Below are 24,488 nucleotides of genomic sequence, written 5' to 3' on the forward strand. Positions count from 1 at the left end.
AGACTTCAGGACACGGTTCACTCGACATAAAAAATTATCCCGCAGCTCTATCTTGATGTCGGTGTGGCGAATATTGATAAGCTGCCTGAAACCAAGGTATTTGCACGATTCGCCACGAATCATTTCCCTAATCATCTCCCCATCGTAGACCTCGTAGCCATCAAAACTAGTCAAACGTCCTGCTTGAAGCTGTACTGATCGGGATTTGGCAAGCTCAAATTCCATACCGATTTCGCTGCTTACTCTCTCAACTAATTTGATAGCTACTCCTAGTTGTTCTGTTGATTCATAATGGATCTTGAGATCATCCATATAAAAGGTGTGGGTTACATTTTCATGCTCGCCGTCGCCATACCTAATCTTGTAGTCATGACCGCGTTTTGCTAAGGGGGTTCAAAGCTAGGCAACACCAAAACAAACTGAATGAATCCCCTTGGAAGATACCTCTTTGAATCCGCAACGTTCTCGGACGCAACACAGTTTTCCCATCACTAAGTTGTACCGTAGTAGTCCACTGCCCAATCGCATGCTGCAGGAACCTCACGACTACAGGGTCTGTTTTACACATCTCCAACACCTTAATTAAGAACGATAGAGGTGCACCGCTTGCCCCACAATGACTGCATCAATGATGGCCTGATCTTGTCCTCATCCTTTTTGTTCCTTCGTCAGGAAGTTTTGTTGCTCATAGTGGAATGAGATTTTCGCGGCAATGATGGCATTACGTACTTTGTACAAGGTTGATAAGCATGTGATTGGCCTGTACTTTGATGAGTTTGATGTGTTGCACGTTGGATTGGGCAAAATTGCCGAAAGTATCGATTATTGAATATCAATATCAAATCCGCCGTTTCATCGATACCGTCGATATATTTTTCGTGAAGCATCGATATTAGATTTATCGATACTATTTAAGGCGGCATTCTGGGATTAGGAAATGCTACCCAAAAAAAGGGATTCATAAAAATTAATCAATAAAAAACATGTTGAGTAAAGAGAGTGCCCTCAAAACACGCACGCAACACATCACTCGCTCCAGTGCAGCTCTTTTTCGGACACGTCGCTTTGTACGGAAAACCGCACTCATGCACAGCCACAGCTGTTCGAGCCCGACTGAATCATACGCTACTCCAGAATCCACAAAAATATGATGGGTTGTACTCCCGACACATCTGGATGACCTGCCGAATAGTAAAAATTTGATCCGTAGTAGCACGGGCCTCCATCAGGCCCACCTGGTACTAGGCTACGAACTGTCCTGCCACCGGGGATAGACGACGCAACAAAATCTGGGAGAGCACCCTGTTGGTGGCTTTGACCAGCGTTATGCTGCGGTAATTACAGCAATCTATCCGATCACCCTTTCTGTAGATGGGATAAATCACACCTTCAATCCACTCGTTCGGCAGCCCTCGCCCAAACCCCTGAAACCATCCAGTGATGTGTCGTTGCTGGCGGTTCTTAGCCATTCCTGCAGAGTTCCGCCGAGAGTTGCTCCTTTCCGGTTCAAGCTCTTCTCGATCTCTGCCCCACCGCTGCCACTTTCACCGCTATTATGGCGTGTAAAATGCTGGAAAGTCTTTGTTAATGCCGCCAACGCCCAATACTACTCTCTGTGCTCTCTGGTCAGTTCTGAATTGCTGAAAATCGCGTATCGTATACACTTACTGTTCAATAAGCGTTGAACATGTAAGTGACATTGTTCAAGCTTTCGCATAAGTCTCAATTCCAATAAAGTAAATTTTTGAATTAAGCTTAGTAAATATCTGAAAAGAAAAGAGCGCGAGAAAAAATCCTTAAAATTTTGCTTTCTTGAGCATTTCCTGGCCTAGTTTTAGCCTATATTTTTTCAGCTGCATATCCTGCTTTATCAAAACAGCATCGGGGTGAAATTACCGATTTAGCATAATATCGACATCGTAAGTATCGATGAAATATATCGAAATATCGGCCTTCGAGCATCGATATCGCGGGTATCGATACGGTATCACCCAATACTCACTGTTGCTGTCTTTGGGACGAGAAAAGTGGTGCCTCGGGTGGCAAAATCAGGCAGTGTGTGAGGCTCACGTAATACCTTATTGAAGCACTCGGCTATCTTGGGAGGAACCGCGACTAGCTTGTTGTACCAGAAATTCTGTACGCCGTCTGGTCCTGGGGCTGCCCAATTCCTGGTGATACGTGTTATTCCACGGACATCTGCTGCCGTGACAGTGATAGCCGGCATTACTTCGATGCCATCACTACTTTCCTCTTCTCGCATTAGCGTTTTTTTACGAGTAGGGAAATTGGCTAAGCAACTGAGAAGACAACTTAGGGAGTGGGTTTTAGGTATCCCGACCGCCCTAATGCGGCGTGAGGAAGCCGACCCACTAAAACCCTACCTGAGTCTCCTTATCGGTATTACTTCAAGGAGGGGCTACTGTGCTTAACTCACTCTCTTAGATAACTACTGGACTATGGTAGCTATAGGCTGTTTATTCGCCGTTGATCGGCTCTCCAGCAACTTTGTACAGTGATACAAATCCGTATTCGTGCGACACCTTGCAGATTTCGTTTTTCTACATTCGAAAGTTTAACAGAAGTTTTAGGGACATGTTATTCAAGTAAAATCATAGTGTCAGATGTTAATTTTAAGGTATGATATCTGGTTTTGGAAAAATGTTTTTTATTTATCTGAAAAAAAATATTATAAATTAGCGTATGAAAAAATCCACTCAAATCCATATTCGTACGTTCTAAGATCGTTTTTGTTAGAAATTTGATGGTGTCTAACTTTTTTGTAGAAATATTCAAAAAGGTTTTCAATGGGATTGATGTCTGGAGACATTGTGGTAGAGTATCAATAAGTTTTGAGCATTGTAAAGTAACCGTGTGGGTTTCTTAAGTGCTTTGTGTAATTTCACTTTGTGTAATGTGTGTAATTTCCAGCCAGTTATCTTGAGTTACCTGGTCCTAAAAATCACGAAAAAATTTCAAAATGCGATATCACCGTCAATCACTAAAGGGTGTGTGATTGTGAGTTGGCGGCTTGACTCTTTATGGAACTTCAAAATTTTAGAAACTGATAAAAATGATACACATTCATTTGGAAAATTAAATCTCGAACGCATCTAATAAACATTATAAATGTGCCTAACAAACTATTGGACATTGGGAAAATGTCCAGCTTTATCGAATTATGTCTACATTCGTAGTTCTATGCCAATCCAACGTTTGTGTCCCTAGACACATGTGCAGAGTTTAAATTACAGCCACAAAGAATCTCCCAAGTCTTTATTGTTTAGTCAACTGAATACGACTGACTGTGCTTACCAGTCAGGTCTTTGAACGCGGTCGGAATCTAAACGACTCCGATGATTGCCGACACGACGATGCACCGAACTGTTCAGACAGTTCGTCGCATCGGCGGCACATTCTAGCGCTGACGAGATGGTATACAGCGCGATGCATGTTCTGATGCAGGGATAAGCGATATTCTGTACCAAGGGCATTCAACCCCCACAACACAGACCTTCATACTTTTGTTTTTATCAAAATTAGACAGAAGTTATGAAAAAACCATTACAGAGCAACAGTACAAAAGAATAGTAGGTTATTAGTGATTGTTATTATGTATGTAGGCAAAGGTAAATGAGAAATTTTGATTCAACTACCACTCGAACAGCACCATCTCTTAGGAAGCAACGTCTGGTGGTCTATTTAAGCTTACCGTTCTGCTATAATTTGTTTTATGAAATGAAATTAATTTGAATGCTGTAGCTGCATTTATATCGAATATGTCAATATATTCTCTTTTAATAAAGACGAAAGCAAAGTAAAAGCATATTTTGATACATCGTAAGGTTCATTTCGATTCGATTTCATATCAAATCAAATCAATTATTGATAATCACGCGGTGCGCCATTTCCAATCATTAAGCAAATGCTTAAACGTCCTTTCTAAGACATGACTTTTCTTTATCGACAGACTTCACAGCCGGCTATTAGAGTATAGGATAGTTACGGGGCTAAGTAGTGCAACAATCCTACTGACTTTATCTAGTAGCACCACCTAGCCGAGATTCGAACAAACGATGACTGGCTTGTTAGACCAGCATCGTACCTCGAAACCAACTAAGCGAAGTATCCAATCATGCTTAATTTAAAAAAAGTGTATATTAAGTCAGAAATAAAAAAAACATGGCAATTGGAAAAAATCATATTTCGACAATGCATTGCATGCTGTCTTTAGGTAAAGTGATTTAAACTGACAAACACGACGAAATCCTGTTAAAACTAACAGAAAACTAAATCCTTAATAGTATCAAAAACTCAAAATATTCTAACGAGTAGGTCAGTTATAAGCCTGTCGCAATAGTAATTCTATGCAAGTCATCGATGTTCTGTTTCGATGAAGTAGTTATGTTATCCAGTACCACATTGTACTAAGTCATGGAAAACACACAGAGTTGTGATTGATTTACAGAATAAATCGCCTAGGTGAATGGTATTGACACATCGGTTGCAACTCCAGTTGAAGGCTATTTTTTTCACCCTGCTGAATAGCTAGTCTCCTGTTCTACTGCTGCTGCGACTGGATCACCCACGCACGCAAATAGACGCGACGAACTACGTCTCGATACTTATAGCGTAATATTATCCAGCCCGTGAGAGTAAGATATGCGAACTTTCATGTGACACAATTTCGCTAGATAATAATTGTCTGTCTACCTCAAACACTATAGGTTGATCGTACAGTTTATTGTGATTATCAATATATAGTCATAATGGAAGCAAAGTGCTACATACAATATGCAATCAAAATAATGTTGTTCTGACTTTAACGTTGCTTTTCTGGACAATCACGGCCTTTTTTCAAAATCCGTAAAAATATTCAATGATCTTTTATACAACTCGATCGTTACTTCATGTCAACATTCATGAAAATATGTCTACGAGGCATCCTTGTCAGTGAAGTTTTACAACGAACTTAAAACTGAATAATTGACGTAGTCGAGCACGACCTGGAGCACGCAAATTTATGGATCATTAAAATGATACAGAATTTTTCTTGCTATTTCTTGAATTTTTCAAACATAACCGGAATTGTCTAATTTTTCAAACAGAAGTTCCCAAGCCGGTTTCAATTGACAGAAATTATCAGGTACCTACGATTTTTCATTGCTGACCGTACTAATTAGAACATTTTTAATTGACAGTGATGTTTTTATTCCCTGGTTTTTACTGAAGGTAGTATGATCGAAGGAAATCACGAGATTGTAAACAATGCACGTAGATTATTAATTGAGGAACAGGAACGGTGCAAGCAAGAGGAATTTAAAAAACGAAGAAGCGGTTATGCGAAGTGAAAACTCTATTTTTTCTATAATCTTTAAAAAAACGTTTTTGAGGAATGTTTTCATTCTTTTGAAACCAAAAATGCCTAGATATTTTTAATACACCGGGAAAAACAGGATAAACCAGGGAATTTCACTTTCATTGGATAATCAACCCCTTGAATTATCAAAACCAAACTTTATTAGACGATATTTCAAAAGTCTATTCAAATGTCAACGTCATCTTAACGGGAAATTATCAGTCATTAACTTTTCGTCAGCCCAATTTGGGAAGCAGTTTTTGGGCCCAAAAGCGGGGTTCTGTTAATGTATTTACTGTATTCTTCTTGCCAATCTGGACACAGCGAATATATTTTCATGCACAGAGTTTTTGTTTCAAACAAAAAAACCCGATTTAATCCACCTAGTGGTGAAAGGAACCTTTGTTATACCATCTTATATGTCATTTGATATAGGCATTTTCAGTTAAAATATTATTTTTAATTTGTATTTGAATTTGTAATTTTCATAAAACTGACAGAGTCAAATTATATAGGGTATTGTCGTTATCGTCGGGCCACTGTTATGGTCGGGCCATCACGATTTTGCAGTTTTAGTAACTCATGATATCTACGATATAACCATTGTAACACTTCTTACTGTGATAGCTAACTTTTCACAATATTGTGAGTTTCAATCGTGTATTCAAAACACCCGTACTGAGTTCAGTGGCTAAATCTTACAAAAAAAGTTTTCCAGGCGCAATGAACTTTTCTTCAAGAAATGATTCATAAAATGCAATTATCGAGATAAATTTTGGAAATGTATAAAGTGTGTTGTGCTGCATACGAAGACTATAGAAAAATCCCCTTTAGCACGGTGTTTGGGGAGGCTAAGGTAAAATACTAGAAAAGCGCTATTTGTAAAGGTCGGGCCACTTGAGTATTCATGGTTGGGCCACCATAATTTGAAGCGCAGAAGTGCAATAAGTGCTAGAGAATGTCAGTCACGTAAACTGTCATGAAATAAAGCAAAATTAATATGATAAAAACCTAGATTTTTGCTGTATTTTTCATTTTAGTTATACACTTCGGAAAAGGCGATTGTAGCAATATTGATTTTACAAGATCGCCAAAATTTCGCAAAAATGCAACTAAAAATAGGGTATTTGTACATATATGAGTCGCTATTCACGGAATTCATTCTTTTCATGTCTCTATATACAATTTCAATACGTAGGTCTTAGATTTTCTGCGGTGGCCCAACCTGCACAACATGGCCCGACTATGACAACATTTTTTGTCTTCACGTAAATGCCAATAACTTTTTTATTTTTCAAGCAATCAGTTCAACACTTTCAGGAGATATACCTTATTCTTAGACCTTTGCAACGATGTATTTAGATTTCCAAAATTCCTTTTGAAACGAAAGTTATGGGCGAATTCCAAAACGTGGCCCAACCACGACGACACTCCCCTACGCATCACTTTGAACTAAATTCTTATAAAATAAAATAAAAAATAAAATAAACTGTTTCTTAGGCCCAGCCGTTCTCAAGTTATTCAGATGTGAAATCTCAAAATTATCTATTGGAGTCAACACATGCAAAGTATCCGATAACCGTGTAATCGACTTTCACGGATTTGAACCAAATTTTGTCAGATTGTTCATTTTAGGTCAGAAAGCAAAAATCTTAAATTTGGTGCCGATTGATACCTCCATTAGTGGTACGATTAGTGGTAGTACCTCCTTTTTAAAAAAAGACCCGTTTTGTCAAACCTTTTTATTTTTTACTTACAGATAAACCTGGAAATCTCGACCAACATGTCAAAAGGTCCAATGTGCAAATGAGAGATTCTCTTTGCGTTTCTTCTCTTATGCTTATTACGGCGGCATAAATACATTTCAACCCAATTATTCTAAAGGATAAGCTTTCCAATAACACCAGTAACCGTTTCATGCAAAATAGATGCATTCAAGTGCATTTATGCCGCCGTAATAACCGTAAGAGACGAGTCGCAAAGAGAATCTCTCAATTGCACATTGGACCTTTTGGAATGCTGCTCGTCAAATATTAGGTTTAGAAAGAAACTATTTTCACATTCAAATTCCAATTCCAATCGAAAATAGTCGAGTAAAAACTGGCTTTTTTTAGTGTTTTGAGCTGGAAATGATCATAAAGAAATCGACACGTCTTCGGAATTTAATTGAACTGTTTGTTAACGCTGTGCTAGTTATCATCCATATGCATCCTAGCGATAAACAATTTTCAGAGTGTATTTTAACCTACTAAATTACTTTATAGAATATAGGAAAGCAATGAAAACATCGTGCACAGAATTTTTGAGCAGAACTGATTTTAAAGTGGCTGTTAGCTTCAGGGTACAATGCTAGCCTAACAAGCCAGTCATTGTATGTTCGAATCTCGACTGATCGGTGTCGCTACAGAGTTAATAGGATCTTTGCCCTAGCCCCGTAATTTTCCTGTACTCTAATAACCGGCTGCGAAGTCTGTCGATAAAGAAGAGTGGCTTTTCGAGATTGATTTGAAATGATGATTTGAAAGATGGTGGACCTATGAGAAAAGTTTTTGATGACATAGGAATCCCTCAGTTTAGTCGTAATGCTTCGTGCATGTTGTGAATCTGAATGCTTTCCGGTTAAAGTTCTGAAGGACGTTTACACCCATGGCTTTGCTTTGCTTGATTTTAAAGTGGTTTCTTCAAACAAATCATTAAATTTCGCAACCAGTAACAGATAGATAGTTACTATATGCAGCAAAGTTGCTTATTTTAGTGTTCTAGAATTTTTGTGAAGACGCTATTAAAACAAAAATTTGTGTCACCCTATTAGGTGGATTCACGGTCACCCTAAAAGTGTAAGAAAATGTGTTATATTTTATTAATTGACTGCTGCAAAGAAACATCCGTTGAAAAGTTACACATTTTTACTATATTATTCTGTTTTAAAGGTTTAGTCCAATTAAAGGTTTGGTCATTAAGGTTTTCTTGAATAAATTTCTTCAATCATTTTTAAATATCTTTTGACCAGTAGAACCAATCCTTATGAAATTTGGTAAATACATTTGCAGTGTTAAGACCTCTCGTTTAATACTAAAACAATTGAAACTAGATAAAATATCTTGGTTAAAATCGCTATAAAGTATTGTAAATTTTAACGTGTAACTTCAATTGCTCATAACTTTCAAACTAAAAGTCCAATCAAAAAACCATTCAATAGTGATCTATCCGGCTATATTACCTTTCAAATGAGACTAATAGCGCATAAATCGGCTTGGCCATCTCTGAGAAACAGGCGATAATTATTACCTTGTCAAAACACGTTTTTAAGCATAACTTTTAAACTACTTATTTGTTTTCAATAAAACTTCCCGAAAATTTTTATAATTTAGCAAGAGCTTTCATTTGATACTAAGATCATTGAAATCGGTTGTGTGGTTCCGGAGAAAACCGTGTCACGTAGTTTTCACATTTTTGCTTATAACTTTTAAACGAAACATCGGACCACGAAGCAATTCAATAGTGATATACTAGGCAATAATACCTTTCAAATGAGACTAACAACGCATAAATCGGTTCAGCCATATCCGAGAAAGAGGCGATAGAAAATGAGCTGCACACACACACATACACACACACACACACACACACATACACACAGACATTGCTCAGTTCGTCGAGCTCTATCGATTGGTATATGTGATTCGGCCCTCCGGACCTCGGATCAGTTTCGTGTTTTTCGACCAATTTCTAAACCTTTGTTATATACTATAACAAAGGTAAAAACTGCTATGCAGAATCGACGACAACTAATTTCACCTTAATTGATTTTGAAAGGCCCATTTTTAATTGATTTTTTCTGAGATTCATTTACAGATCTCCTGATGGAAATATATTTTTTTATAGATAAAATATAGTACTTTCATCTAAGTCTGGTTTGCGCGAAATTGCCCGAAATTGAAAATAAAAAATTTTTAATATTGCAATTTTTTTTTCATTTATTTTACAACTTTGGCTATACAGGTTCTTTATCTACTGGATTTACAGGTTCTTTATCTACTGGATCTACTGCATATCGACGAATCCAGTGACGGTAGTGGCAACAGTTAGTGAAAATAGGGTTACGGGTAGTTGCTACCCCAATTGTTTCTTCGACGATTGTTTCGTGTGCTCCGACGATTCCAAGGATTCCTATTTCTATGGGCAGCGGGATCCACAATCTCCCCAGTAGTCTCGGTAAAACACCGGTTTATTCTGAAATGATTGCGAGTTCAGCTGGGTTAATTCCGGTAATTTCGTACGGGTCAAGTGCCATTTACGGAACAAATGTTGTTCCGAGAGCAGCTGGCTTGAACCCGTATGATGTGAGTGGAGGTTATGTACATCAACAAGGATCGTCACAAGTACCGATTCCAGTTTCTCTTCATCCTGCGCCTGCGGTGTATGTAGATCCCATGGCGTTCTCCACGGTAGGTTCGGTCGGGTTACCAACAACTTTCATTGGGCCACCGTCAGGTTATCCTCCCTTGTATACTCAATCTAGTATGGCGTTTCCCGCGAATTCAGTGTCATATCCGTATCCAGAAACAACAGTTCCGTTCCCAGTAACGAGATCTGGAGTAGGACCTTCTACGATACCAGCTGTAGGAGTCAGCGAAGATGTGATAAGTCCATCGATCAGTATAATAGGACCAACCAGCGCCCAGTTGGCGGCTAGGCAAGTCATGCTGCGGGAGTTACCGAGGTTTAGCGGGGATCCCGAAGAGTGGCCAATTTTCTTGAGTTCGTTCAAGAACACGACGGAAGTCTGCGGATACACGGATGCCGAGAACTTAGCTCGACTGCAGCTTAGTTTAGTGGGTGCGGCATTGGAAGCAGTTAAAAGCCGTCTGCTCTTGCCCGCATCCGTTCCATACGTAATGGCAACGTTGCAGAAGCTCTTCGGAAGGCCCGAGATACTCATCAGTTCGTTGCTGAAGAAGGTCAGGAATGCTCCTCCGCCGAAGTCGGAAAGCCTAACCAGCATAGTTGCTTACGGCTTAGTGATTCAGAATCTCGTTGATCATATTGTCTTGACCGATCAGCAAGCTCACTTGTCCAACCCCATGCTGCTTCAGGAGTTGATTGAGAAGTTACCAACCCCGTTAAAAATGCAGTGGGCATCCTTCAAACAAGGATTCATGTGCGTGAACCTGGCGACGTTCAACACCTTCATGTCTAAGCTAGTAAATCTGGCTTCTGAGCTGTGCGTTGGGAGCGATTTCGTGCAAAATTACACCAAGCAATCAAGCACGGACAGTCCGCACAAGGAAAGGCTGTTCGCTCACAGGAGTGAGTCACCGACCACGTCGTACACGGACAATGCAGTCGGCGGTTTGTCATCGAAAGCTTGTTCGTACTGCGAGAGGGACAGTCATCAGATCGCGAATTGCTCCAATTTCAAGTCCTTGGATATTGGAGCTCGCTGGAAGGCAATGCGGCAGAAGAATTTGTGCCGATTGTGCTTGATTCCGCATCGGAAATGGCCGTGTCGTTCACAGAGAGAGTGCGGAATAGATGGGTGCCGCTTACGTCATCATACGCTGTTACACACTAGTCGGTGTGACGCAGCTGATGGCACGAATTATTCTGCAGAGAATTTCAGGAATACTTGGGCAGGTGCGCCTCAGTTCAAACAGCTAGAGTAATGTTCGATAAAACATCGTGAAATTGAGAAGTGCTAAATATGTTGGGCAATAAGGATGTGGATGTAGTCGCTTCGGAAACGGTAGTGGTTCACGGGTCGGGGTATGTTGACGAGCCCCTCGTCATGGTGAAAAAGTGAACAACTTACCTTTCATCACGAGCGAATACATTGACGGAATGACAGTCGCTTGTAAATAAACCGAACATCGATATCGCTAGTTTGCAGAATCAGTTGTAAATAAAGTTGCAGTAAAATATATAGTTTAGTCAACAGTTGAAAGCAGTAGCAGTAGCAGTAATAAGTAATTAGTTCACCTAGTACAGTAAAAGTCGGAAATAAATACAGTTTAATCCAGTCAAGGTAGGTTGAATAAAAGAAATTACTTACCGTCGCGTTACTAGTCCGTAACCTGAAAGTACATACTTGTATACTTACCTGTAGTTGTAGATTGCCCGTGTTTCCGAATCCAGTAGATAAAGAACCTGTAAATAGAGAAAAAACACTGAAAATGTAAGTTAAAATTAAATACTTACCTGGTAAACACAATTGTAATTGAATTATAATATATTCCAGCTTTGTAGCTGCTAAGTATAAGCAACTAACAAAACGGTGTTTAACTATCCGCAACAAACTTATTAAATATCGCTAACCGGTACAATTAGATCGATAATCGTGGAAATTTCGCTAGTTACTAATCGCAAACTGCAAATTAACAGTCACTGTTTCTTTTTGAACATATTGCAACAACTTGCATTGTAATCTATCACTGCACAAATTATTACTAATTTGTATATATTACCCGACTTTTCTTAATTTAACTAAGATCAAAACCTATTAAAATGCTTCACAGTTTATTAATTTTAAAATGAACAGCGGCACTTAATTTGGAATTATGGACCAGCAACAATTCGGCTACTGTTTTACCTGACTCACTGCGAATATCCGTATTATTGAAATAAAACGTAACCATCAGTGATTAAAATTATCACTCACATGTAGGATAAACGTTTTTCGCTCACCCATTGTTCTCATGTGACAACTAGATTCTGTGCTTATCTGTTTGTTCAAACGAACGAAAAACATTTTTCCGCTGCAGAATGAGAGTTGATAATATCTCATTGCATTTTTCCCTGAAAAACATTTATCCTCTCACTCAGTGAACCATGAAAAATATAAATCGCAGGTGGAATTGGCGCGAAACTCTTATACATTACTAGGTATATAATGAAACCCATGGTGATACCCAAATACATAAATTCAGTTGTTTTATATATCTCTCTCTTGTTGGCTGGTTGCTTGGTAAATTCAATAGTAACCTGTGTATTTTCGTCTCTGAAAAACGGCTGATATTGCTTTATCCTCTCGCAACAAAGAGAGGATAAACTCGTGTTACGAAAAATTAAAAATAAACAAATCATGATCGCATGTTTCTAGGGATAAAGGAAAATATGGATAACCTGCGCTCACGAGCGACAATACATATGTATAAAACATTCTCGTTTCTCTTTTGCTAGGTTATAAGTCGTAGTAGGCAAAATTCATTGAATATCGCGCATTTGAAACGATAAATTGAATGCCTGGTAACCATACGTTTTATTCGTTTATAACGCATATGCACTTATGCAGTTAATATCGATAAAACGATTTTTTATAAGTTGTGCTTTTGTTATTGCATTTAATTTGTAAAAAGTTACATAAATAACAATTCAGTTTCACAATACAATTACTGCGTGCTACTAGCCCTTGAAATAAAACGTTTAAGTACGTTATTTGTAGTGATCAAAATTAACGATATTTTCGATACATGGGCGATATTTTTCGAAACCTTTCGAACCAACACGATCCCGCGTACACAACGCATATTCGCAGTGAGTCAGGTAACACAATAGTCTGAGTATAAATTATTAAGTATAACTAGCGTTTCTCGATTGGTCGATTAGCGAATTAGCGGTGCCCAACACTGGTCCTAGTGACAAACAGTCTTTAAAGAAAATGAGTATTTTAGCATACTGAATAACTTTATAGAACACTCGAATGCAATAAAAAATTGTGCGCAAAATTATTGAGCATAATTGATTTTTAAGTGCTCCTTGTTAGCACATCATTATATTTCGCAACCGCTAAGAGATAGGTAGTTACTATATTCAGCAAAGTTGCTCATTTTAGTATGTTCTGCAACTTTTTGGAGATTTGTTTTGGAATTATTTAAAAAAAACAACCTAATAGGCGAATTCACGGTCACCCTAATAGTGCAGAAAGATACGCTATATTTTATTATTAAACTTCTCCGGAAAATTACGCATTTTTACCCAATTGCTAATGTCCGCATTTTTTCGAATCCGGACCACCGTGCACCCGGGCAAGTAGACCTATTAGAAATAAAGTGTTTCAGCACAACACTTCCTGTCTTAATGCACTTTTCAGTTCAATTAGCGGTATCAGTTCAAATAATATTCATATCGGTATAGCTTTAAAATAAAACCCAAATGGACTAAACCAAGAGAACTCAAAAAGGAGTCCATAAGCATTGCTTATGAGGGAACAAATAGTTTGGTCACATTTTGGATACACCTAAACAATGTTAATTGACTCTGGAAAGGCAAAATTGATATTATTGCTAATCTGCAACTGAAAGTGAAACTATAAAGTGTTGTGGTTGTTATAGCGTAACTATCTCTGTTGATACTTAGTGGGCTAGAGATGCCAATACCGGGAGGTATTTTGAAAACCGGTTTTTCGGTATTGATAAATGCAATACCGGTAAAACCGGTAAAAGTTAACTCTTGAAAACTATAGTTAAAAATCATATGATTTGAAGAAGATCCTTCTATAATCAACGATTCTCAATTTCTGTCGCATAGTTAATTGACTAGTTCATTAAAAAATAATATTTAACAATGCGAAGAAAATTTACGGTGTCATCTTTTAACCCTTTATAAGGCCGTGGCAATTATTTTGCCACCAACGAAAAATATTTGTTTTGCGTCTATAATGACATCAATATAATTATAGAAGCAAAATAAAAATTTTTTGTTGGTGGCAATATAGTTGCCACTGCCTTATAAAGGGTTAAACGAGAACAAATTTTAATGAAAAACTTCCGGAGGCAGAGAATCTTCATTCGGTCTCCACAGAGAAAGAAAGAATAATTCCTAGTGATAAATTAGAAATGTAGCGTAGGAAAACCCTTGTTCAAGAGCTTTTAATAAGTTGCTTAGATACTGACAATTATGATATATACCTGAATAACTGAAGGTTCAGTTGATTTGGTTCCTCTGCCTGCTCGGCTTCTGAGTTTATTCCATTGACTTTTAAAATATTAATAAAACCTTGCAGAATTTCATTATTAAAACATCCTTGATGTCTTGAAGAATATTACAAAGTCATCACGAATAGTGCGGCTAATTTTAAAACGAATAAATTTAAATATACCAGATCTCTCTCTGAAATTCTACCGATACAGTAACTCGAACAGCAGTTGTGCGATACTTGCAAGGTGTTCCGAGAATAGTTTTAGAGTTCGTAGTTCGTAGAGTTTGCAATTTTTCCAGTACAGCAATTCGACAGCAGCCAAGGCTGGTTCTAGCACTGCGACAATTTCTTATTTCTTCATGAATTCCGCAGTGGTCAAATCTTCCGACAAAAAAAAAATGAATTCCTCATCGCTTAAGTAAAGCGTATCCTTGTTTCTCAGCAACGAAAACAGTTCTCTTCGACGACCCCATCGATACCAGCTCAACATGCAAGATGGCATGATCAGATCGATAGTGATTTGCGACTTCTGAGACGACTGAGAAATTGGCGACGAGTAGCCCATGGATTGGAACGTGTTGAATGGAGACGACTGCTTAAAAAGCATGAGGCACACCGGCTCTATGCTGACAGCGGTGAGGTATTTCAGGGTTTTCCCTTTGGAAGAACTACATAATTGAGTTATTATTTTTAGAACCTTTAATCATGAATTTAAGCTTTCCCGTGCTTTAAAGGTTTTACCAGCGATTCAGGCTTCTTGAGTTGTTATTTGATCATGCAAAAAAATACCGAAAATACCGGTTTTTGGCCTTGGAAAAACCGGTAATTCGGTATTGGAAAATAGCCCGGTAATACCGGTAAAACCGGTTTCGGTAAAACCGGTATAGCATCCCTATTAGTGGCTCTATCGTATTGGGGGCATGGTAGAACAAGCTGATCTATTTTCGAATCTCGGCTAGTCGGTGCTTGCTAGATAGAGTCAGTAGGATCGTTGCACTGGCCCCGTAATTTTCCTGTATTCTAACAGCCAGCTGCGAAGTCTGTCGATAAAGATTGAAGAATAATGTCTAAAGACGGTATAAATCCAAGGCTTTGCTTTTTTTATAAAATAAAGCTTTTACACTCAACAAGCGGTGTTTACAAATTACTTACTATAACTTTAATATTGTTTGTCACCAATAATAAAAATTAAATTGATATCAATTCAATATCGTAACTAATTATTTCTGCTTTGTCGTTATTACACTGTAAGATTTCACTTGACTAGAGACAGCCCCCCCGCAGAAATCACATCTGTTTAGGTCTATTCGTTTTCCTAGGTCCACTGACCACTAGTTAGTTTTCCCTAGTCCTCGCGATTTAACTCCTGTAAAACATACAGCGGCAAAGTCGCTTTTTGCGACTTTCAAACTGAATAAGCGGCGGTCCTTTGTTTCAGTATTTATAGGTTAGGTTAGAGCGGGGCTAGTTTTCAAATAAAGTTTACATAACTATTAATAACAGCAGTTAAATTACTATTGTGTGTCTTATTCTTGAGTATTCTTGGAATTTAATAAAAACGAAAGCATTGTTACGAATCGAACGAGAAGTCAACGATGCCTACTCACACGCGAGAGAATATGAGAAGCATAGTATTCAACGGTTACATCGCTCACGTAGTCGTAAAAGAAACAGCCTCCGTTGCTGTGTGCAGGCATTCTGCTACCCACACACTCGCGCGAGCACACCCTCACATTGTCTTCCTGCGTAGCTTATTCGCGAGTCAGACTCATGAGCAATCAGCTGCCCGTGAAGCTGATGTGGGAGAAATGTGATAGGGTATGTTGCTACATCGTCGTAATTGCCTATTTCCGCCCTATCCAACACAAATTATCAAAAATACCAGCATTTTTATGACACACAAGTTTAGCTAGTTGTCTATCATACGCGATCAATCAAAGTGAGCTGAGATCCATTTAAATGCTTTTTATCATTAAAGAAGTCCTACCAGCCAAATTTCCTACATTTTTTCTTGCGACGAAGAAGACAATGTCGACTAATTGCTTTAATTTCCGTCATTCATAAATGAAAATAACTCACGCAAGGCATTGTCGTTATTCCACAGCCAGGAAAACTTGCCTGACCTGCAGAAATGTTGTACAATAACATTTGTCATGCCTACACAAATACATGTGCGTTAGCTTCGTAAACATTGTTATGATTTTTAGTTCGGACGATGAAAAATTTTGATGGACGGATTTTAAAACGGTACGACGAATTTTAGAAATAAAGTCAGTTGCGTAATTTCAACAATATGCTTCAATAGTCGCTTTTCAGTGTTTTCAAAGTTCACGGATCGGAAGGTAAGTGTGTTTTAGTCAAATCAGCACAAGAACTTTTGGAGTATTCATTAAATCCATCCAACAAATGATGAAAATTAGAATGGCTTTACTTATTACGACGGGAATTAGAAAAAACCCTACAAATTTTGCATTACTTTTCCTTTTCTTCGTCATCTTCGTCCTCAATTTTATGCATGGGCGGGAGTGCGAACCCTCGCGAGTAATTGGTATCAGTAGCTCGGGCTTCAACGACGAACGAGAGCGACGACCGTAGCTGTTAGCTAAACACACACTCGCAAAAACTCATTACAGTGCATAAATAAATAAGAGCGAGGGTCTGAAAGAATGAATACGCGTCTGTGAGGAAATTAGGCCACACGAGTGTGAGCTTTCGCAGCACCGATCCAAGAGCAAAACCTGAGTGCTACACTCCATGTAAACTTAACCTTCTGTTTTTAGACAACAGACTTCGCAACCAGCCGATTCTGCAACCTTGCGGTTACGGAGCTCCTAATGTTACATTCGGGCTTGTGTTACATTCGGGCTTGTGTTACATTCGTGCTGGTATTACATTCGGGCTTGTGCTGCATTCGGGCTTGTGTTACATTCGGGCTAGTGTTACATTCGGGCTTATGGTACATTCGGGCTACTGTTACGTTCGGGCTACTGTTACATTCGGGCTAGTGTTACATTCGGGCATACGTTATTCGGGTTGGTGGTATGCGGGCTTGTGACGTTCGGGCTAGTGGCATTCGGGTTAATGTTATAGAATCCTTATTTATATAAAAGTCCCTACGATAAAACTGAACCTTGTCGTGGTGTAGGGCTTTTTAACTAATCAGTAAATGAACAGCGGTCACGTTTACTTCTGAATGTGGGTATATATCAAAATACTTTTGTGATTTCAAGTGGGACTCGGGGTAAAAATTTACCAAATGTGATTGTTGCGTTGTTCAGAAAGTGCTTTTATTCCGTTTAAGAATAAGGCCAGTATGGGGATCTCTGACAATAGATGAAGTTTTCTGGGATTCATCCCTATTTATCACAACTGTCACAAATATCTCCGAAAAATGTCGGATTGATTGAGTTGGTCGGGGGCTTAGGGTTAGCAAGGGTATGTAAGCGGGATACCAGATCCGATTGGATGCCGAAGGACCACTCTGTAATGATTACGGGTAATAGCACTTCTTAGGTAGCAGATGGGAAAATTAAGTCAATTCGTGTCGCGTGTTCGAGTTTCGGCTAGGCTGTGCTGCTAGATAGAGTAGGATTTTTGCACTGGCCTCGTGGCTGTCCTGAGCTCTGATGGCCGCCCGCGGGCTCTGTTTAAGCCCAGAGCTTTACAGCACTTTGGTCTCGAGGGTTGGAAGGCGGGCGAGTCTCTATATTTTGAAGCTTCTGTCGACTACCGCGAACGTCCAGCTTGTGCTGCGCTCAATTTGCTTTGTATCGTGGGAATGCACTGTGAATGCTAAGGGGATGAAAGATTAAATTTGCCCTGATAAGTTGATAACCACTAATGCTCCGAAATTTGTCTTACCTATTGGTTCATTTGTGGTTGTTTGTGTTGGAAAACTGAAAGCGGGCGCGCGGTTGAAGACCGGTGTCAGGCGGGGCTGACGAATCCTCCACTTCTTCACTATACCACATATTGCAACTCGAGTGGTACAAAAAGTCCAAAGCACATTTACAAATTCGATCTATTATTTTTCTTCTCATCATCATCATTATCATCATCATCGTCATCATCATCATTATATTTAAAATATGACATTCCGGCCTTTGGCAGAGAGATCTTAGAGTCAGTTCGTGGAGTCCGCGCAGGGCCGAAACGCCTCCGCCTGCGGGTATAGGCGTGACGGCTATGCTTGGGGCTCTACCTGTGTTTTAGTGGGCGCCAGTGCCTGTCTCGTCAGGTAGAACTGATGTTTGAGGTCTCCCTGACACTTTGTTGACATCACAAAAGGGCCCAGCGCAGAGTTTTATACACTATTAAGCGACCAGTTGGATAACCCGAAAAAAAAGGAAAAAAAAGGAAAGAATCCTTATTTATATAAAAGTGAGCGTGAGTATGTTTGTATGTTCCACCATAACTACAAAACTTGGCACACTTATTCCTTAATATAAGAGAATCAGCACTGGGGGGTTGATAAGAGGGATGGCGGTTCGTAACAGGAGGAGGCCATAACTCCGAACTGCCCGGACGGTTCTTCACCAAACTTGGCATACATGTTACTTGACATAAGGGAATCAGCACTGAAGAGTTGACAAGAAGAGTGGAGGGGAGGGGGGGTTCATAACAGGTTCGAAACGCCTGGATGGGTTTTCATCAAACTTAGCAAACATGTTCCTCGGCATAAGCGAATCAGAACACAGGGGGTTGACAAAGGAGGGAGTTATAATAGGGGGGAGGCCATAACTCCGAAATGCCTGGACAATTCTTCATCAAACTACTTGGCACACATGTTCCTTGACATAAGAAAATCAGCACTGGGAAGTTGATAAATGGGAGGAATCCGTAACAAGGGGGAGAGAGCTCTAAATAAGTACAAGGGGCTGCGTTTCTCTGGCATATAAACCGATTGCAGTTGTCCAACTGACTTTGAGAAAAGAGGGGGGTTCCACCGTGGAGGAATATATGGTAGATGAACTTGGGATATTGTAACCGTTGCACGTTACAGCAATATAAAGTTTAGCTATTTAAATTAGAGTATTTACACCGCTATTCTATATTTCGAACGAAAGTTTTTTCGAATGAAATTTCCGCCAGCAAAATCAAATGGGCTAAACATCTCGTTCGAAACAAGTCGAACGAAATAAACACTCGTTCGAAATACAGAATAGGGGTGTTAAATTGAATTGGTTTACTGAACAAACCACAAAATGGCCAGTATAACAGTTTTGAATCTTGCATTGCAAAATATATCACATGCAATATTCACCACTCCTAAATTTACCGGTTGGATGTTTGTACAAGCTAATAGTTACAATGCGTCCGTGTCGATGAAGCGCGAACCCTTAGACAGTCGAAGCAAAATATATAACGTGGCCCGAATGAGATTGCTTCGAACGCGAGTTCAAAAGGAACCGTTCGAATCAAGTTGAAGGAAAGGGAAGGCTAGATGACTGCGTGGGCCAAAACGAACTGAAAGATTGAGTTAACGAACTAGCGATCAATCCCGAAGAGTTTTCGGCCTGATACTTCCGCAAGTACCTAGATTCCTTGCTTTATCTGAGGACGAAACTTGCAATCACTTCTTTCGCAACCGCCAAGTTAAGTGGAAGTGATTGTGCGCGATTCCGAATTAGCTACATAAAGGTAGCAAGTATAGTACTAGGGAAGTTTGTTCAGTGCTAAAGTTCTTTTACATTTCTCAGGTTAGATAGATAGATAACGTGCGAGTGCTTAGTGTGCGAAACCCGATTCGGGTAAAGCCTAGAAGAAAGATAGGTAAGACATGTGCGAAGGCAATGACCTGTGCGTAGGGCTAACGACCTCTTTCTTGCGAGCCAGACGGCTCAAATTTCTCATTAGCGTACGAATCGGAGAAACCACATGAGAGCGTGTTCTCCGCACGTTTGCCCCGCCGCTGCACAGTGGGACCATTCTGGAAAAAGGCGGTCAAAAGTTTTTTCTCGCTTTTCCTGACGTTTTCGAGCTTAGGTATCTTAGGAGAAGTTTCATAAAAAAGTATTCTGCATCTAATGACATTTTCATATAATTGGATATTAAAGGGATAACAAATTTGAAAAAAATATTTTTTTATAGAAACTAGATAGCATGGTCATGTGTTCGGCAAAGTTGTAGAACTTTAAATTTCATTAAACTTTGCCGTAGATACTAAGTATCTGCATCATATGGTTTGCGACATATAATTGGCTTTCTGTCGTGACCCTCCTAAAATCAGTTTTTAAACTTCCTGTACACAAAACCTCATCTAACTGGTTCGACATGTTCTACAAACTTTTGGATACTATCAAAATACGTAACTTTCTAGAAGGTGTATATATTATATGTTGCTTTATTTGCTTTAAAAATGAATTTGAGGCATAAATTTTACCGTTTTTACAAGTATTTTTTTCCGTAGATAGGCAGTTACTGGCAGCTAAAGTTAGCATCGCTTGAACCGCCATAGATTGTAGTATAAGTGTGCCAAAAAATTTTGGCCTGGTCTGGCCGGGCATTTTGGTTGTTTCAATGATTAATTACATACATATATGCTGGTTTTAGTAAGTTATCAGGGTTTTATTATTCGTACATGTTCATAATAATTTCACAGGACTTCGTCCACGTCTGTTTCGTTATCTGTTGCAGAATTATTTTCGTTCTGGGATTTTTGTAAAAGTTTGTATGCTGCTGGTAACAACCGCATTGATTTTTTTTACTGTTGGTCTTCTTAAAGTTGAAATTATTGGATCCGACATCATTAACAAACTTCTGAAAACTTCTGAAAATTGAAATAACCAAAATGCCCGGCCAGACCCGGCCAAAATTTTTTGGCACACTTATACTACATTCTATGGCGGTTCAAGCGATGCTAACCTTAGCTGCCAGTAGCTGCCTATTTACAGAAAAAAATAGTTGTAAAAACGGTAAAATTTATGCTTCAAATCCATTTTTAAAGTAAATAAAGCAACATATGATATATACACCTTCTAGAAAGTTACGTATTTTGATAGTATCCAAAAGTTTGTAGAACATGTCGAACCAGTTAGATGAGGTTTTGTGTACAAGAAGTTTAAAAAACTGATTTTAAGGGGGTCACGACAGAAAGCCAATTATATCTCGCAAACCATATGATGCAGATACATAGTATCTTCGGCAAAGTTTAATGAAATTCAAAGTTCTACAACTTTGCCGAACACATGACCATGCTATCTAGTTTCTATAAAAAATTAATTTTTTCAAATTTGTTATCCCCTTAATATATAATTATATGAAAACGTCATTAGATGCAGAATACTTTTTTATGTAACTTCTCCTAAGACACCTAAGCTCGAAAACGTCAGGAAAAGCGAGAAAAAACTTTTGACCGCCTTTTTCCAGAATGGTCCCACTGTGCGCTGGTCAGCAACCGCTACAGCACTCAGCCAGCGCCAGCAGGAAGCCGGACCACTCAGTCGTTATTCCGGAAGATTGTCCCGGCTATTTCGATATCCGCCGAACCGAATCAAACTTTCTCGGCCGGCAATTGCAGTTTTCTTCAAGGGCGGCAAAAGCCGCCGCCATTTGATCGGTAGTCAATTGAAATATACTGGGCGCCCCCAGCATCTCCAGTAACAGCAGAAGCATCGAGTGATCGGTGATTGAGCTGCTTGAACTGATCGTCAGCCATCTCCGTCAGCATCAGCGGAGACAACCGTAAGATATCAGAGCAGAGAGCCGGTGAGTTCTTTCCATTTCTCGTCCGCATGCAGTGAAGAAAGTGCCGGCCAGTAAAAACGCCACGTGGCGAAAGCGAAGCCGCTAGGCGGCCATTTTGTTTGGATCCCGCGAGTGCCAGATTTGCAATGTGACACTTGACTCTCGGGGTAAAAATTCATTCATTGATCAGATTCGATTAGGTCATGCCCGCACAGTAATCGAAAAGTTGGAAAGAGCAAAGTTTTGAGAGGAAGACAAAGACAAGGAAGACAAGGTTTTAGCCTAGAAACATGCTGGAAACAAATGTAAATATGTGTACAAATTAGACTTACGAACTAACCCAAAACGTTGAATACAAAATTAACCGGTTATAAATTACAACGGTTGACGTCTAAGAGTTATTTAGGACTTTAGTAATGAAACATTTTTCTAGTCACCTTTAGTCGATCTCGTCCGCTTCCTTTGCTATGATTATGTTGAGTACATGATTTCGAATTCTTGCGAGAAAGCTCGTTTAGTTCGTTGAGTTATCTTTTTAGGGTGGTTGCACCTGTTTGGTCGCAACCTCGTATACCGAGCTGGAACGATTTGGATTCTTTCTCCGAAAGGATTCCAACTGGACTTGCACAGCATGCAGTCCCATCCGGGCTCATAAATCTCGGTGGTAGCCTCCGTAAGGAGTGGTGCTTAAACTACACGCTTCATCAGAATCGATCCGCGACGGCTACAATATATGGGAGCCAACTGGGAAGGAACCGACAAGTAGGGGGACGAGGAACGCGATTATGAATGTATGTTCCGCAATTGCTCCGGAACTTCTGGACTGTTTTTCATCAAACGTTGTTTGTCAAACACATGTTTCTTGGCATCAAAGAATCAGAGTTGACAAAAGAGGAAGACGATCTCTTATAAGGGGAAAGAAATGTTGAAATGGGTAAAGGGGTGCGTTTGGAAAGATAGCAATTGTACAAGTTGTTTTATTGCTGAAAGGGGAATAGGGTGGTCATTAAAAAGGGGGGAGGTTCGAAAACGTAAAAAAGGGTTTGTGTCGAATAATAGGGATACCGAGAAGAAGATGGATTTATAGGGGTTGGGGGACAACGTGAGAGGAACTGACAAAGGGAGTAGAAATATTCAAATGAAAAAAGGGGTTTGCATTATGAGAGATTTCGTTACAAAAACAAGTGACTGAGTGACAAAGGGGCCCCGAGTGAGATCGGGCAATCAGTTAGTATTACTATAATTTTGGTGTTAATATAGGTAAATATTTTTCCAAACCTTTTACAGAGGATTTCAACAAGAACAATCGATGTAAGGTGACGGGCGTCACCTTCGTCAACGTAGATCCGATCCATACTTTATTGCAAGTTTTTAAATGAATTAATCCGCAAGTTTTTTACACAAAATGAATCTGACACCTCTTGCCTGTACATGTTTCTGAAATTAAATAAATGAAAACTTTCCAATTAAATTCTACTATTCATATTTATCCGTGACTGATACGTATTTCGCCTACGACTTGCAGGCTTCATCTCAGAGTTCGAAAACAGACACTGATCGTAGACGAAATACGTATCTGTCACGAATAAATCTTAATACTAGAATTGAATTGGAAAGTTTTCTTTTTCGTATTCTACTGAGATGCTCCCAAAACTTCAGTCTGTACATGTATACCTTTTTAGGCAAATAAAATATTTCGGAACCTACATTTCTGAGTGAAATAATTTTTCATGGGGGGCTATCTAGTTCCGCCAATTACAATGGTTAGATATATATTACAAATATACTATTATTAGCTATATATTACTGATAGGAATTTAAAAGTTTAACTAATTTTTTTATCAATTTTTCTTTTTTTTAGTGTTTGCATTTGTAAATAAAGCTGGACCCGATCGACTGCGTCTTACGGTGTCTCCTCCGAGGCATGTAATTATTACCGCAATCAAGAATTCTCCTGTTTATTTACCATGCCACGCAGAAGCCGAAGTCGACGATTGGGCAGACTCGGATATAGACATGGAGGATACCGAATACGAAAACAACGATAATGAAGATGTAGACATTGTACAATCAGCAATAGATCCCCAAGGCTTCTATGAAGACGTGATGAACTTAAACCATCTTGCCCATGACAATATCAACACCAACGCTAATGAAAACATCCTAAATGAAAAAGATGAATATGACGAAGAGACTGGTGATCGATACCGCCGCTCAATGTTTAATAGAGACGACCTTATCGAATACATATGGTACCGGAATGGACTGGAATTTTACAGTACTTCCTTCCAAAACCAGAATCACAAACAAACCCATAAAGGGTTTCGTCTTTTTCCAAACGGAACTCTAAGGATACCCTACAATCGTCAGCTGAATAATATTTCAGCGGGCGTCTATAGGTGCAGAGCGAACCTTACGCGCCATGGCTCTGGTTCTATTCTTTCTACAGAAAGCGTGGTTTCTGTTGCCTGTAAGTTGGTAATAAAACATAATATATTTCTATATGATTAATAATCGTCTAATTTA

General features: G+C 39.2%; 1 protein-coding gene across 1 annotated transcript in view; it reads left to right on the forward strand.

Annotated features, from left to right (window-relative positions):
- LOC128744681 (uncharacterized) overlaps window positions 1-24,488 on the forward strand; it is a 62,214-nt gene that overhangs the window by 30,878 nt on the left and 6,848 nt on the right. Inside the window, exon 2 of the mRNA XM_053841850.1 lies at window positions 23,824-24,432. Coding sequence (XP_053697825.1) covers window positions 23,824-24,432 — 609 coding nt within the window. The remainder of the gene's footprint in view (window positions 1-23,823; window positions 24,433-24,488) is intronic.

The sequence above is a fragment of the Sabethes cyaneus genome, chromosome 1, assembly GCF_943734655.1.
Source record: "Sabethes cyaneus chromosome 1, idSabCyanKW18_F2, whole genome shotgun sequence".
Lineage (NCBI taxonomy): Eukaryota > Metazoa > Arthropoda > Insecta > Diptera > Culicidae > Sabethes > Sabethes cyaneus.